Source organism: Vicugna pacos, chromosome 8 (genome assembly GCF_048564905.1).
Source record: "Vicugna pacos chromosome 8, VicPac4, whole genome shotgun sequence".
In the NCBI taxonomy this organism is placed as follows: Eukaryota; Metazoa; Chordata; class Mammalia; order Artiodactyla; family Camelidae; genus Vicugna; species Vicugna pacos.
The window spans coordinates 51,505,175-51,522,198 of NC_132994.1; the positions used below are offsets into that span (position 1 = coordinate 51,505,175).

Sequence of the window (17,024 nt, forward strand, 5' to 3'; positions counted from 1 at the left end):
AGAAAGTTCATGTTCAGGACAGAGACATGTAGATGGCTCACACATAGGAGCAGTGAGTGATGGAACTCCCTGGAGCCATGTCTTAAAGATTCAGCTCATAAAACAGAAAGCGTTCACTCACAGTCAGTCACAAACAGCACTTGTGTCTGGTCACGTAGAAAAAGTCCCTGGAGAGAAGAAAGGGTGGTTTGCTTTGTTCAAATTCCCTTGGATAAGACCTTAATTTCCACCCCTAGCTCTGTTCTATGTCAACACCTCAGGCATGAAGAAAATCACAACAATGAAATCAAAGCTACTGAAGCTTTTCTCCTCAAGGGGAAAAAAATTCAAACAAGTATTTTCAGATGTGTGACTTGTGACCTCAGAAGTAGATGTAACAAACAGCATTTTAGGGGAAGGAGGGAGGGAGAGAAAGAGAACACATTTCAACTCCCTCTTCTCTATAAACTGAATTCCCACCCACCAACATCCACCAACAGACCACCACAGGAAAAAAGAAACATCTCCAGTATCTGGGTTCACAGTTTCAGTCAATTATTAACTTCTCAGGACTGAAGTTCTTTTTTAAAGAAAAGTCTGCCTTGGCAACCAAAAAGGAGAAGTCGATGATATTAGCTTCCCTTTTCTGCAGTCATGTGTTAAGGTGCAAAACAAGTGTCCCCTTCCCCAGACTCTAATGAAAAGAACTGTATTCATTCTCAAAAGTAATAAAAGGGCTCACGCTTTTATAGAGACATTATGTTTCATCTCAAAAGTCATAAGAACCTTATGGGGACAAGAGCCAAACACTGATTCTTCATAATAAACAAAGTATGCACATAGAATGAGAAGCTAACTACAACACAGAAAAACCAATAATATTTTTTTCAAATCTAAACAAGTCTGTGTTGGACTAACGGCTTCAATCTATAGGAGATAAATGATAAAAAATAAAACAATGAAGATTCAACAGAAACCTTTTTCAGTCAATTTCTGTTAACCTTCAAAACATGGGCTTAAGTTTACACATTTTACACCTCCCTAGAAAGTTCTGACTTCTCAAATCTTCGCACACACACACACAAGCACATAAAATACATTATGTGTATTTTGCTAAAAAGCAGGAAACTTCTGCACTTATACATCAGCTGAGTATATTTTATGTTACCAATGGATTTATTTTGTTCATTTTCCAAAGGCACACTTTTAGTCACTCTCTATCTTCCTCTTTTAGATTATTAAAAATACAAAAACAACAACTTAAATGCCAGAATTCTCATTAGTGCTGTTAAGACTTACTTTAATATGTACATATGGGAAAATTTTATCTCTCAACAATTGTTTCACAGTCAACTGTCATTAATTCTATTTATCAGTTTCCTTCAATTCATAACCTAGTTATTTCCGACACAATTCACACCACAATCCCTTGTGACTGCAACTCTTCCATCTCCTAATACTTAGAAGTAATACGTAGGACTTAGTAGAACCCTACTTGTGAATAACTTGTGAAGGACTGTTTCTATTAATGGGAGTTTAAAAGCATGCATGATGGGTCTAGATAAGGCAATTGGTTTATTAATAACAAAGAGAATAATTCTGCAGGTTAGAAGAGCTTTCAGGATTCTTCACAACTTTTAACTTGATTAAAATTACAGCCTCTTAAAGTTGGAAGAGATCATAATCCAGCTCACAGAAAATATACCTAAGAAAATCATGTCTTGGAAGGTAAAAGAACTTATTCAGGCCACGCTGGTATCTGGACCTGATTTCAGGACACGTGCACGCAGGCACACATAGCTTTTTGCCCAGTTAGAAACTCTTTCTGTTGTCTCATTGATTCTCCTAACTCAGCTACATTCTGAAATCAGGGAATGGCAATATAAATCACATTGAGGTACAACTGTGGCTAAATGGGTAAAATTTAAGACTCCAGTGCCAAATGTTAGCAAGGATTTGGAGCAACACAAACTTTAATACACTGGCTAGTTGGTGTACAACCCGGAACAACCACTTTAAGTAACTGATTAGCTGTATCTACTACAGATGAACACACACATACTCTATGAACCAGCAACCCAATTTTTAGATGCATACATGAAACAATGGAATGTAGAAGAATGTTCAGCATTGTTCATAAAAGCAACAAACAAAACCAAACAAACCAAAAATACAGAGACACTCCAAATGTCCACCAACAGTAGAAAGAATAAATAGATGTGGTATGCCTCAATTTGGAATACTGCACAGTAATGAAAACAAATGGCCAACAGCTACCTGAGGAACCATGCAAACCTAATGGGAGAAAGAAGTCTAACATAAAACATACTACTTGATTCTATTACATTAAGTTAAAAACTAGGACCATTAATCAGTGATGTCAGAAGTCAGGACATTAGTTATCTCTGGAGAATATAGAGGGCGTTATAAGCAGGAGAAGGCCTTCAGGGAGCTGATAATGTTGTATTTTTTGACATTTGCGGTGTTGTGACATAATTCATTGTGCTATACACTAATAATTGGTCTACTATTCTCTATATATTATACTTCTATTACATAAAAGTTAAAAAAAATCTTTAATTATATGATGGATGCCAGTCTATTTACCTGCTTCTTTCAAAAATATGAATTCTTTCTGTGTACTCTGCGTGTCCTGAGTCCATTTTCTCTATTGCTTGTGTCTGTGCCAGGAGGAAGGGTCCCTGTGAAATACCCTACTCTGGCTCACCTAGTATAACAGAGGCTCAGCCATTTCAGCCGACAGAGGCTTGCTTATCCTCATCCTACACAGCACAAGTAGTAGCCTGTCTCAAAGAAAATGCAGATAATAAAGGGTGAATGAGTGTATCTCATTTCTAGATACTTCTAATAAAAATGTAATTTTTTTTAAAGCTTGAGAACTAAATCTAAAGCTTGAGCACTAAATCTACATATTTCTTTGATGCATTATGATTTTCTAGATCTGGGACAGCAATCAGTTTTGTTTGCATGCTGACTCCAGTCTACTGGGAATGGTTGCCTGGAGCACTGGGTTGAGAAAGACTTGGTGCCATGGTAGGGCCAGTGACAGAGAACACTGTCAATGCCATGGGCAAAGGATGGAGCACAAATACCTTGCTGACTCTACTAGAGTCAACAGAACACTTTCTTCCATAGGATAAAAACCGTTTCTTAATCATTTTAAATGCTCCACAGAGAAATCCCTCATAAAGTTCTAGTTTGCTACTACCTATTCATTACTTACACTTAGAAAGTGATATTACTTTAATATAATTCTATTTCTGTCTAATATATTTTATATTTAAGTATTTACAATACTTAAATATTTTATGTTTAATATAGATTATATTATTGTAATATGGTTTAAATACTTCACTAGTAAATCAAATCAATGGCTATAGATTACTTTTAACAAAAAGTAATTTAACAAGAAAAAAACATTTAAGTTTAAAAACATTTTGTTTCATCTATCCTATTCTTTGCAAAATAAAATTGCCAGGATATAATACCATTAAAAAAAACTCACAAAATTCCAACCTTACTAAATATTATTCTTGGGTTCCTCCAAAAATCAAGTTCTTTGATTGCTTTTTTCTTTTGGGAGGTATAAATGAAACCATACAACTCAATATTTTACAAATTTTCATTGATCTTAATCAAAACTAATATGAAAATAAACTATTCCCACAGCAGTACTCAGGGAGACTTAGCTGTAGTTGAACAGATGCACATATTCTAACTACAGGAGTATTAGCTTACTTACAGCACCTTCTCTTCAGATTTATAAAATCAGGTAATTTGTACTGACACAAATTCAACAGATGCAAATGCGATGTGAAGAGAGGCAACTAATGTGATGCAAAGTTACCGTTTTATTCAATCACATCCAGTATTATTAGCATTACCAGATGGGGGAAAAGTGAACTGAAATTTCACACTTCTCCCTTTCACTTCCACGTGATTTCTGCACACCCTTATCAGTAATGCACACTGGATGGTAGGTTAGCTTTTTAGCAATAACTTACTGTACAGAAATCTAAGCTTCCCCTCATTTAAACGATGAATCTCAGAATTAGAAAAAAATACACCGTAATGACTGGTTTCACTAAATTCATGACCCTAGATCTCAGATGAGTACTCAACCTGCCACACAACCCTTCTCTGCTTCCCTGGTATGTCCATAATCTCACCTGTCAAAACTACAAGCAGTTTACTCCTTCCATAAACTACTAACAGCCTTCCCTCCCATTCTCTGACGCTTTTGCCTCCTATTTTGTTTAAAAACACTCAAACTCTCCATCTTCATTCACCACACTTCAAGTCCACACCACACTCTGCCTCAACTCTGTACACTGGATAAAAGATGAACCACTCGTTAGAGGTCCATTCCCCAACTCCTCTCACCTTCAAAGACATTTCTTTTGCAATTATATTCTCTCTAGAATCTCTCTTGTAGTGGAAAAATGCACCTTTTCTTTGACCCTTTTTCTACCTCCATGGTAGAATCTACTAGTTGCCTCCTAAACATTGATTCCTCCCTTCTCTCTAGAATGGAGCTATCCCCAATCTTAGTGAGCACATTGCAATCCAGCTAAAAGATGTTTTTCAGCCTTCCAAGCAGTGGGGTAGCCATCTGACTATGTCTAAACTCTGGTCAGTAATATATGCAGAGGTGAGGAGGATTCTGGGAAGTCTCTTTAAATGGAAAAGGTCAGTTCTACCTTCTTTTCTCCATCTACACTTGGAATATGAGTACAAGACCACTTTTTTTTTTTTAACTATCAAAATCTGGAAACCTTTTTTTTTTTTTTTACTTTGTGACCCCCTTCATCCATTTTCCTCACCCCCTACCTCTGACTCTCTGACAACCACCAATCTGTTCTCCATATCCACAAGCTTGGTTTTGGGGTTTTTTTTTGGTTTTTAGATTCCACATATAAGAGAGATCATACTATATTTGCCTCTCTGTCTGACTTAACATATATAATGCCCTTAAGGTCCATCCATGTTGTTGCAAATGGCAAGACTTCGTTCTTTTTACAGCTGAATAATATTCCATTGTATAAATATACTACATCTTCTCTGCTAATTCATCCATCCATGGACACTTAGGTTGCTTCCATATCTTGGCTGTTGTAAATAATGCTGCAATGAACATAGGAGTGCAAATACATTTTCAAGTTAGTGTTTTCATTTTCTTTGGATAAATACTCAGAAGTGGGATTGCTGGATCATACAGTAATTCTATTTTTAATTTTTTAAAACTTTTTGAGGAACCTCCATATGGTTTTCCACAGTGGCTGCACCAATTTACATTCCCACCAACAGTGCACGAGGGTTCCCTTCTCACCACATCCTCACCAATGCTTGTTATTTCTTGTCTTCTTGATAACAGACATTCTAACAGGTGTAAGGTGGCATGTCATTAGAGTTTTGATTTGTGTTTCTCTGATGAAAAATGTTGGACATATTTTCAAGTAATTTTGGCTATTTGCATGTCTTCTTTGAAAAAATGACATTTAAATCTTCTGCCCATTTTCAATCAGACTTTTTCTTCGCTATTTAGTTGTATAGAGTTCTTTATTTTCTATTAGCCCCTTATCAAATACATGATTAGCAAGTATTTTCTCCCATTCATGGCAAGTATTTTCTCCCATTCAGTAGGTTATCTTTTTATTTTACTGATGGTTTCCTTTGCTGTGCAGAAGCTTTTCAGTTTGGTGTAGTTCTTCTTGTTTATTTTTGCTTTTGTCACTTTTACTTTTGTTGTCAGATTCAAAAAATCATCAGCAAAATCTATGTCAAGGAGCTTACCACCTATGTTTTCTTCTAGAAGTTGTACGGTTTCAGCTTACATTCAGTCTAATCCATTCAGAGCTAATTTCTGGGTATAGTATTAGACAGTGATCCAGTTTCATTCTTTTGAATGTAGTTATCGAGTGTTCCCAGAACCATTTATTGAACAGACTGTCCTTTCTTCATTGCATATCTTTGGCTTTGCTGTAAATTAATTGACGATATACGCGTGGGCTTATTTCTGGGCCCTCTATTCTGTTCCATTGAACAATGTATTTGATTTCACACCACTACATACTGTTTTAATCACTGCTGCTTTGTAATAGAGTTTGAAATCAAGGAACATGATGACTCCATCTTTGCTCTTATCTCTCAAGATTGCTTTGACAATTCAGGTCTTTTGTGGTTCCATACAAATTTTAAGATTGTTCTATTTCTGTGAAAAAATATTGTAATTTTGATAACAATTGCACTGAACCTGTGGATTGCTTTGGGTAGTATGGACATAGTATTAATTCTTCCAATCCATGAGCATGAAATATCTTTCCATTTATTTGTGTCTTCAATTTTTTTCCTTAATGTCTGGTAGTTTTCAGTATATAGGTCTTTCATATCCCTGGTTAAATTTACTCCTTTCTGATGCAACTGTAAATGGATTATCTGAGACCTATGATTTTAAATACCATTCAAATTCTAATGACATCCTGATCTCCAAATTCATATATCTAAACTAGATGTCTGACATCTCCACTTAGATGTGTAAAAAGCATCTCAAAATTTACTTGGTCAAAACAAAACTCTTTCCACTTCCCCTGAACTGTAGTTCTTCCCATCTTGGTACATACCACCATCTACTAGGTTGCTCAATGCAAAGACCACAGGGTCATCCTGAACTATCTCCCTCTCACCCCACCCCATACATCAGCAAGTCTCCACACATCCATCACTCTCTCCACCTCCCCTGCTACCACACTGGTGCAACCCAACGTCTCTCTCATCAGAGCCCTGCAATGGCCAGTGTGTCCTCCTATTTCCTCAGAGTCTGTTTTCTAAGCAGCAGCCAAAGTAATCTTTCAAACTGCAGAACTGATTGTGTCTCTTCTCCGCCTCTCAGACTGAAATCTAAGCTCCACATGCCCTCCAAGGCTGCAGGTGACCCGATCGGTCTCTCTCTGATTTCATTTCCTGCTACTCTTGCCTCAAGTGCTATGCTTCACTGGACGTTTCTTTTCTTTTCTTTTTTTCCCTATTTTCTGAACACTCCAAGCTTTGGACTGCTTTTTTAAAAACAGCAGCTGTGGCCTCTATCTAAATGTTCTTTCTCAGGATCTTCTCACTACCAGCTTTTCCCATCCTCATTTGGGGGGGGCGTCTAAGCTAAGGTAGCTTCTCCCTAATCACCTGCTCTCAAGTGACTCATTTTATTTTTTTCATAGGGAATTATATTGTTTATTATTATTTTTTTAAACCATCAATTTCTCTTTACAAAGAAACTACAGGAGAATAGGGTCCTGTAGACCTTGTTTACTGCTAGGTTCCCAGGGTCTGGAACAGTGATGAGCAAGCAGTTGGTGCTCAATAAATTATCAGTTGAATGAATAAAGACTCAACCTCAAAATTAAAAGTCACTCAGCCTGAACCATTATTCCAGGGTCTAATACTCTTTTAATAACAGATCTGAGAACTAGGTGACCACCCCATGCTGCTCACTAACAGGGATTGCTCCTGAGGCACACGACTCTATCCCTGAACAACTAAGGTTACTCAAGCCCCATTTCTTCTCAAGCTGAAGTCTGACTAGCGCTGCTTCTGTTCATCTGGGGAGGCCTTTATGATCAAGTAGAATCCGTCTGTCATGTTTTACACAAGACAGTGCTTCAATAGCTGAAGGCAGTGACTATACCTTCCCATGGCTGAGCAGTCCTAGTCTTAACAGGTCTTCAGAAGGCTGTTAAGAACAAGAGTTTTGGGTCTTATCATCACCCTCCCACACTCTCCACAACTGCCTGGAACTGCAATGCAGTCACCTACTTGCTATCAACTATGCCAGAGCACGCAGCTGTGGTCCAATCTGCCACAACTCATTGGCCGGGCTCATGACCTGGTCTCTTTCTGAGGGAGTGCAACCTTACTTAAGTTAACTCTTCTTCCTTCTAGTTCAGGCTCACACTCCATCTCCAACTCCATGGATCTTTCATACCACTAAGTGCTCATGGCTTCTGTAATCTCAGTGCTCTATGGTCGCTCCTCGTCCTCTTCCCAGAATTCCTAGCACCCAACACAGGATACCTGCCCTATCCTATGGAAAAAGACCTCCTGGCCTCTCCTTTCTTGCATGAAGGTCCTGATTTTCCAAACATGTAAATTAAAATTATAAACACTCTTTAATTTTTACACAGATGGCCTGAGGTAGACCAGCACAATTTCCACCAGCAGCAACGGAACCACAAAAAAGGAGAGGCCTTTGGGCTACCATCAAAATGGATCGGAAGCTGGAAGAGCAAGGGGGAGCCAAGGCTGGTGCCCCCGGACAAACTGAAATAATCCTTGATGTACCAGTCCTGCAGATCCTGCAGAGGACAACGTGAGACCTCCATGCTATTCACTTCCTTGTTCCTCCAAGAACAGCCAAAGAAAACAAGAATTACCCCAAATCAGAATTACGATTATCTTACACCACTGCGCACAGCAGCACTTTTTTATAACCATCTGCAATCTAATTGTACTCCCTTTGCCTCCCAAACACACTGACTACTCATTTCAATCATTCAGGTAGAGAAATAACTGGGGGGGAAGGTACTGATTAAGGAGACACAGTCTGGTCATCGGAAAATATTTCAGGTGTTCCACAGAGTGTGAGCTCTCTGAGTTAATGACAGTAGCCTTAATGAAGGAGGCAGAAGAATGAAACTGTATAGTAACACACTCTTGAAAGCATTTAGGCAATGCCCAGAGGGCCAAAATACCAACTGCAAGATGACTACAATAATCCAGATATGAGATTAGCTGTGATTCAGAAACAAAAACAAAAACAAAATCTATAGGCTCAAATCTGCTACAGTGACTTTTTTTAATTCTTATATATATATTCCAAGAGGTAATAATTTCTAAAATGCCACATTAGACCAGTCTTCCAGTAGTCTGTCTTTGACAGGTGAAACAAAGAGTAATTTGTGGGGAATCCAGATAGTTATCTTCTTTATCTGCCTCAGAAGATAAAAATGTCCCCTCCTTAGTTTGTCCCTGCTCCTTAATAACGTGCCATATATTCAGCCTTTACACAATGAACCTAAACCGTATCTGGTCAGATTTTACTTTTAATAATCATATGTTCCTTAAACTCTTGACAGTGGCCCCTAGTTCCAAATAGTCCAATCTCATTAATTTCAACTAGGATCAGATAGTTTCAAAGCAAACTTAAGTATCTATTCTTTTAAATCTTTCTCTCATTACTGAATGTTGATTAGGTCCCTGACACTGTAGAAAAATGCAGTTAGACATTATCTCCTCTAATATAATTATTCCTTATACTCATTCTAAAGAGGTCTAGCCTTTTAAAATCTGCTCTTAGAGGAATGCTCCTCCCTCTCTCAACCACTAGCTGTCCTTTAATCAGTCTCCACCAAGTTCACTTAAGAACTGAAAACAAACAGTGAAGTCAATTTAAAACTCAACTTACAACATTGTGTGATCTTCTGGATGTTGGAAGAGATTCGCTGTGCCACCTGGGCGGGGTCACCACCAACTCCTGGAGTGTAAGACATGGCTGATTTGCTTAGTCACTAATTTCATCAGCTGTTGCTGGACTGTCAATTTTCTAAGCAGTCACCTAAATGACAAAAAAGAAAAAAGTCACACAATTGCATTTTTAAAGTTACTGGCTTACAGTTTTCAATCTGGGAGGTTACAAGTACAAATTTGACAAACCTAACAGGGTCGAAATATAAGAAAGGAATACATCAAAGGGTAAAACTCTCAGGTCTATTAAAAAAGGGGCGGGGGGGTATAGGACAGAACTGAGTTAAACATGTTAAACAAAATAAGGTTCAAATTGTCCATTCCTTTTGGAAACAGCTTTAGTCTCTCTAAGTAACAGTAAGTCCCTTTTCTGTGTATGATTTCAATTGTTCATATGTCTTCTCCTTAACTAACTGTGTGCAACTATAAGGCAGGGCCCCCACACCATTTATCTTTCTTTCTCCAACATTTAAGGTAATTCCCTGCACTGAAGAGGAATTTAAATATTACTTATATGACACACTGATTTCAGGCTATCCCCAGAAATTTCATTATATCTAATGTAACTTACACAGAACAGCTCAGGAACAAAGTGACTAACAGGCCTCTAATTTTAATAGGAAAGAAGGTCAAATTTGAAAGAGCAGAGTTGACCCATAAGAAAAAAAGAAATGTCTTGTAAAATGCTCACCAAACACACACCTTCCTGACAGAGCAAGAACAACCCTCCTCTGGCAGATGCCAGTGTCTTACAATACGAAGCTAAGCTGGGACCTTGCCATAAGAAGGAGGTAAGATGAAGTTCTGTTCTTCTTCAATCCATGCCATACCACTCAGGGCTTGGAAAATGGGTGTCCCTGAGGACAGGACTCTGCGCAGCAAAGAATTTCAACTACTCCTACACCATCTTTTCATTGAGTGTGCACTGAATATTGCAAAGATGTGGGTAATTTGTAGGCTAACTCTGAGTCTGCTGCAAGTCTGCTACATGCCCAGCATTAAACTGAGCACTGGGGAGCTGCAAGCAACAAACAAAACAACCAAGATAAAGCATCTGCTCAAATTGAGATTGCCATTTAGAATAAAGGATAAAGTTAATAATGTAAAACAACAAAAGCAGTACAAATTAGCAATCAGATCATGTGACAGGCAAGAGTCGTAGGAAGGACAAAAAGGAAATAAAATATCACGATCACCTTTATCTAAAAAAATGTATGCAACTTGGATATAAGGTTTGGATATCTGGGTATGACTGGCATGGAAAACAACAAAGGCAAAGACACGAAGCCGGGGGCAGACAGACTCAGACCACGTGGACAGTACAAATGCAGTGTCATTTACCAAAGGAACAGGAGGTTCCTGGTCAACCCGGCATCAGATGACTCATGGCTGGGATAAGTAGGAGACAACACAGAAAGGGCAGGAGAGGAATGTCCTAACATTTATTGCACATCTGTGAAATGAAAAGCATTTCACATAGGCTAGTTTTATTTTCAAAATCTCCCCTTTGAAGTAGGTAGTAGCAAATAAACTTTGCTTTAACAATGAGCAAACTAGTTTATAAAGATTAAATAACTGGAAAGGTACCCCAACCCACCTAGCAGGCAGAGATGGGATTTAACCTCAGGGATCTGGTTCCAAGGCTACCCATCCTTGCTACCACACAAAACTCACATCACAGAAGAGGGCGGGCCTAAGATGCAAGGTTTCCTTTGAGTATGTTGTGAGAACCCACTGGAGATTTCTGGTAGGGAAGAAAAGGCCACAAGGAAATACTGTGTTCTAAGGGTCAGTGCTGGCAAGAAGTACAACAGTGGAACTGCTGAGCTGGGTAGAACAGTACTGGTGTCATGCCTGAAACTCTGGCACATCAGGGAATGTGCCTGGCCACCCTGGAACCCCTGGGAGCTTTTAGATGCTCTCCCTGCTCCCTCACTGATCCACAGGTCCAGTTTATCTATTCTGGGCCCTTTGGACCTCACTAAGTCGTTAAGATAGCTCCAAAACTAACTTCATAAAAGGGTAAATTCAAACCTCAACTCTGACAGCAGAACCATTAGAGCAGGGCAGCAGGAATAAAATTCCTTCCAGGTGGCCTTGGACTTGGGCCTGCAGCCATCTGAAGAGTTGGGGCCCAAAACAAGACTGGATCTGGGATCCAATGAGACCAGCACTATCCCAAGTGTCCCACAAACCACCAGCTGGATCTTTAAATTCTGTATCTTTTTTTTTTTTCCATTAAGAGCTTTACTGAGTTATAATTCACATACCATACGATTCACCTATTTAAAGTACAGAATCCAATGGTGTTTTTAAATATTCACAAAGTTGTGCCACCATCACCTCACTTTTAGAACATATTCTTATCCTCAAATAAAGCCCATATCTGTTAGTAGTGACATCCTATTTTTCTCCAACCTCCCCAGCTATAGGTCACCACTGATCCACTTTTTTTCTTTAAAAGCTTGCCTATTCTGTACATTTCATATGAAAGGAATCACACATTATGTGTTCTTTTGTGACCAACTTCTTTCTCTTAGCATGCTTTTCAAGATCCATCCATGTTGTAGGATGTATCAATAGTGTGTTCTTTTTCATTGCCAAATAATATTCCACTGTACAGACAAGGACAATTTTCTCCTGGCTTAATGATATCTTTCTCCTTTCCCTCTATCAACTAGATCTCTTAAAAAAAAGAAAAGAAAAAAGAAAAACTCGCTCACAGCCAACACAAACTGAACAAGGAAATGTTCCTCCTTCTTATTTATGTACTCTCTTAAGGGTGTTCCTCCATCCACTAAATACACCTACACACAAATGAGTCTCACATCCATGTTTCCAAGTCATACTCTTTAGTGTCTATGTATCTTTGAAGCCATGGGAACCCAGTTGCCAGTGTTACTGGCAACGAAAAATCTCTACTTTGGAGAAAATACTCAGTATTTGGGCTTACTGCCAGGATCCAAATGAGACAATACATGTCCAGGGACCAAGAGCTTTTCTGCTCTACACAGAGGAAAGGTATGACCTGCTCTTGCATCTGCTGGACCAGCATCAACAACAGATCATGACAACCTCGCCTGCATCAGAACTACACAACCACATTATTGGCTGAGGCTACTCTCCCCAAAAGAAGGCATAAAATTACTAAGTCCCCTCGATTCCAGCTTAGTATTGTAGTATTTCCCTTAACCCTCAACACTCAGAAAGCCTGGTCTAAGCCTTCTCACTGTTCTCTTCTACGGCCTCCTTTTTCCTTCTTCAAAGAATCAATCCATCAGCCATAAACACTACTAGCTTTCCTCATCCCTTTACTTAAGCAACTAGATTTGAGAAAGGTCCTGCTGGTGAGACAACTAAGCTTCATTCATTCAAAGAGCTGCTACTGTTGGACTGCCTGGCATATCCTGAGAGAAAGGGCACAGCAATGATCCCGTCAGTTCAGTGCTGAGTGAAGAATGAAATCTGTGAATGATGGAAAAGATACGTAAAAAAATCAACAAGATTAACAATGGCTAAGGTGGGTACCATTTCCTAAGCATTGTGCTTAGGACTCTTCCATTTATTTTCTTAGGTGCTTCTTCCACCAAGCCTATGAGATGGGTACAATAACTATTATGATTTTTCACATGAAGAAACTGAGGCATAATGAGAAAAGCAACTTGCTTAATGGAAGAAAAAAGCTAGAATTTGAAACTAAATCTTCAGTGTCTATATTTTTAAAACACAAAACCATATTGTTGCTTCCCTGTATAACAAAATTAGGGACAGGTGAGCCCACTCAATTAGAAAAACCAAATTTACCCCATTTTTGCAGACTCTGTATGAAGTTCTGCCAAACTCACTCTCAGGATGAGGAAACAGGCTTGGGATGATCACACAAGCAGATCAAAGTAATGCGGCTGAATAGCTTACGCGTATTCTCTCTTATTCTGCTAACAGTGATATCTAAAACACAATGGTTGGCTCTTCTGATGATGACATGAGACATAAAGGATCCAAATGACTAACTTTACCATAAAAAACATATAAACGGATAGATAGCTGACTATAAACTGACTTACAAGTTTATGATCTGTGCATATGGGCTAAATCAACCAAGTGTTCTGATGTTTGTTTTCCGCATCAGTCTCTAGCACCTTGGCCAGTGCTAATATGCACTAAAGTACTCTTGCTGTATACTTCTGAAAGCCCATTCAGAATCCCTAGTTTTATGGCTTAGAAAAGCAGTAACTCATTTTCTATACATGTACTATCAAGTGTTCAAATGTCACATGTGTGATCAGTGGCTTGGACGGCTCATGCATGGAAGATTTCCATCAAAGCAGAAAGTTTACTGAACAGGGCTCACCACATATCTCAATAATTAGCTTTCTATGAGGATTGTAAACACTACAAAGGGAAAGAAAGGAAGAGAGGATCAAAGTGCAATAATTATAATGAGAATCTTCTCAAGGCTTTCTAAAGAGCACAAATAAAAGAACAAAGGGAATTTTAAAAAGAAATCTTGAGGGTCAAACACTATCCCTAGTTACTACTGGACACCAAGGAGAATTCTTAAGATTCCCATTAAGCGTAAGTCTCGTGTTCCATAAATTCAGTGTAGATAAAGCAACGGAAATAGTTTCACTTTCTTAATGGTGAGCACCAGGATACAGTACCAGACTTTCCTCTACCTGATGCTCCAAAATGATAAGTTCCCAGAGGGGCAGGGTTTTTTTGTTTGTTTTGTTTTGTTTTTAATTTGTTTGTTTTTTGTCTATTTTGTGGACTGCTCTATTTTCAGTACCTGGATATATAATAAGTGCTTAATAACTATTTGAAGAGTAAATGAATAAATGCACCTATTTCCTAAGCACACCCAGTCTAAGGGTAAATGTTGCTATTTCTAAGACAGTGAATTCTGGTGCCTGGATGTCCCAGGCTTATCACCGTCTTGGGCCATTGCTGCGTGCCATTTCCTTTTCCTGGAGGGATCTTCCCATGATCTCCATGTGACTGACTCCTTTTTCCCAGCAAAGTCTCATCACGTGCTAGAGAAGCACTCCATAACCACTTGGATCTGAAGTGAGATTCCCACCCCACCACTCTCCGATCTCTTACCACATCATAGTGCTAATCACCATTTAAAATGATCTAGTAAGTGTATCGTTTATTATCTATCCCTACCTCTGGAATATAAACATGAGAAAGACAAGGCTGCACCTTGTGGAATCCACGGTATTGGGTGAGTAGAAGATGTTCCATGAATGTGAGGGTGATCACTCAACTACAGACATGAGCATTCTCTACATAAACTATATTAACTGCATTCTTTAGCTCAGCTCCTCCATCCATTAAACTGTTACACGATTTGGGTTTAGTTCACAATACCAAGGATTATTTTTCACCTTTTCACACACTAAACTTTAAAATTACATGGAATTACAGCAAACTTTACTCAGACTTACTGCAGACTTTTTATAATTTTTTTTCAACCAGCAGTACTTGGCTTAAGTTTGAGATCATAACCAAAATTAAGACTGACTTTGTTATTGGGAGCAGCAGAAGTAAAATAGCTGAAGAAAACCCGTAGAGGTTAACGAGTTAACATGGTACCATATTAACTTCTACAGAAACTTTGAAACTAGATCGTAATTCTCAACTAGTCACAAGTCTGAAGCAAACTTCTCAAAGTGGCCTGCAAAGCAGGGGCCTGCCCACACCACAAGACACAGTTTAACACTGCTCAGTTTCTGTCCTGGGGGAGTGATTAGGCCAACCCCAGGAGAAGCGTCCACCTCCGATATTACTAAACAGCACAGCATTTCAAAATCATTTCCTTTTCTTCCAGAGTCCATGCAAGTTTTAAATTATACACAATTATGGTCAGAATATGTTGATCAGAATTAAACAAAAACTGACGTTATGTCTACAAGCGACAAACAAATGCAAGAAACTTGAGAGAAAAAAATACAGCGTTTGATTGGAAAGGCAATTTTCTTTTCTTTTTGTCTGTATTTAAATAAAGTAACAACCTAAAAAACAACAGGGGTGAAGTGAGGAGGCATCTTGAAATAGTTTATGTATTTTTTAAAGAGCTTTTACAAACCAATTAAGGACATGTATTGAAAAGATGAAAGAAAGCATGTCAAAGTCTCCAAGCCAAACAGAAAACCATCTACAATGAAGCTCTGAATAAACGTATATGGTTCCTTTACTATAGCCATATGTATTTTGAGTTCTTCTGTATTGGGAAGAGAACTTGAAAGCGCGTTTTCTAAATCCACGGGTTAAAAAGAGGAAGAGGTCAATTCGCGTCCAGCCCGAGGCAGAAGCTGGATTCCTGAGCTGGGCTGGAGCGGCTGGAGCGGCTGGGGCGCCAGCCCCGCCCGGGAGCGCGCAGCCCGCCCGGTGCTCCTGAGCGAGCGCGGCCCGGGGCGGCCGGGGGAGGCGGCGAGGCTGCGGCGGGTGGGCGCCGGGCGGGCCGCGCTGGCGGGGCCGGCCGGGCTGGAGGGCCTGCCTGACCGCGCCGCGCACCCGCGCCGGCCGGGGAGCTTAGGGAGCCGCGCGCTCGCAGGGCTGAGACGGCGCCGGCCCTCCGACTCCCGAGCGCCTGCCGCAAAGTGCAGGGCGGCGGCCACCTGACGACGCGCACAAACAAGGTGCCGCGGCAGCCACGGGGACACGGGCCTTCGGGACGCCCGTACAGGGACACCCCCTCCCGAGGCTCCTCTTACCCTGACCTCCTCGGCTTCCTTCTTCTTTGGCCGCGGGCACCCAGGGGCCCCAGACCCCGAGCTACAATTTTCAGCTGATGGGTGGCGGCGTTGGGGCACCCAATGCGCATGCCTGCAATTCCTCCCTGGAAAGGAGGCGGGGCTCGCTCCCCTCCCATTGGCCAGCTGGGTGGAGTGACAGCGGCCCTTCCCCGCCCCCTCTAGTTTTAAGTTTGAGAATGAGGGTTCCAGCAAAATTGCAAGGGAGGTGTTCCTTGAGGCCTGACCTGCAGGTGGTGAACGCCTTAGCCTTTGTGCAGGGAATAGAGAGCAGCTGTCTTCTTTTATCCGGTGATGCTGGCCCCCCTAGATTCCTGTCTTCAGCTCGTCCTATCAGCTCATGCCTATCTTGTTTCCTAACCCTTAACTCTGCAGTAGAGCGCATTCGCAGCTGCATTAAAAATTGTGAATGCAAATAAGCAATGCTAGCAGGAACAACGAAGGAATAAGTGAACTCATTTCCGTGTGCTCACTTAGTAGACAAGTTTTCATAGCACACACAAATTACTCTAAGCATCTCTGAAGGGCAGGAAGTAATTTTCACAGGAGTTGAGAAGCGCAGAGAGTGGTCTTACGATAAATATTCAAATATAATGTAATTGTTAGAGAAAAAGCATTAATTGCTTCAGGTGAAAGAAATACCAAATTAATTAGAAGATAGATTGGCTTGGCCTTTGTCTATTAAGGCAACAATATTTTCTGAAAGGATATCAGGACATTGAAAGTCCAGATGGTCTAAGGTGGGAAAAGACA

The 17,024-nt window shown here is 40.0% G+C and overlaps 1 protein-coding gene across 2 annotated transcripts in view; it reads right to left on the reverse strand.

Annotated features, from left to right (window-relative positions):
• STX7 (syntaxin 7) overlaps positions 1–16,356 on the reverse strand; it is a 40,791-nt gene extending 24,435 nt beyond the window's left edge. The window contains exons 1-2 of one of the 2 annotated variants that reach the window (XM_006200057.4): positions 16,233–16,356; positions 9,455–9,604 (exon numbers count right to left, since the gene is read on the reverse strand). In XM_006200057.4, coding sequence (XP_006200119.1) covers positions 9,455–9,539 — 85 coding nt within the window. In that variant the 5' untranslated portion in view covers positions 9,540–9,604; positions 16,233–16,356. The remainder of the gene's footprint in view (positions 1–9,454; positions 9,605–16,232) is intronic. The other variant, XM_072965885.1, reaches the window with a different exon arrangement.
• Positions 16,357–17,024: the final 668 nt, after the last annotated feature.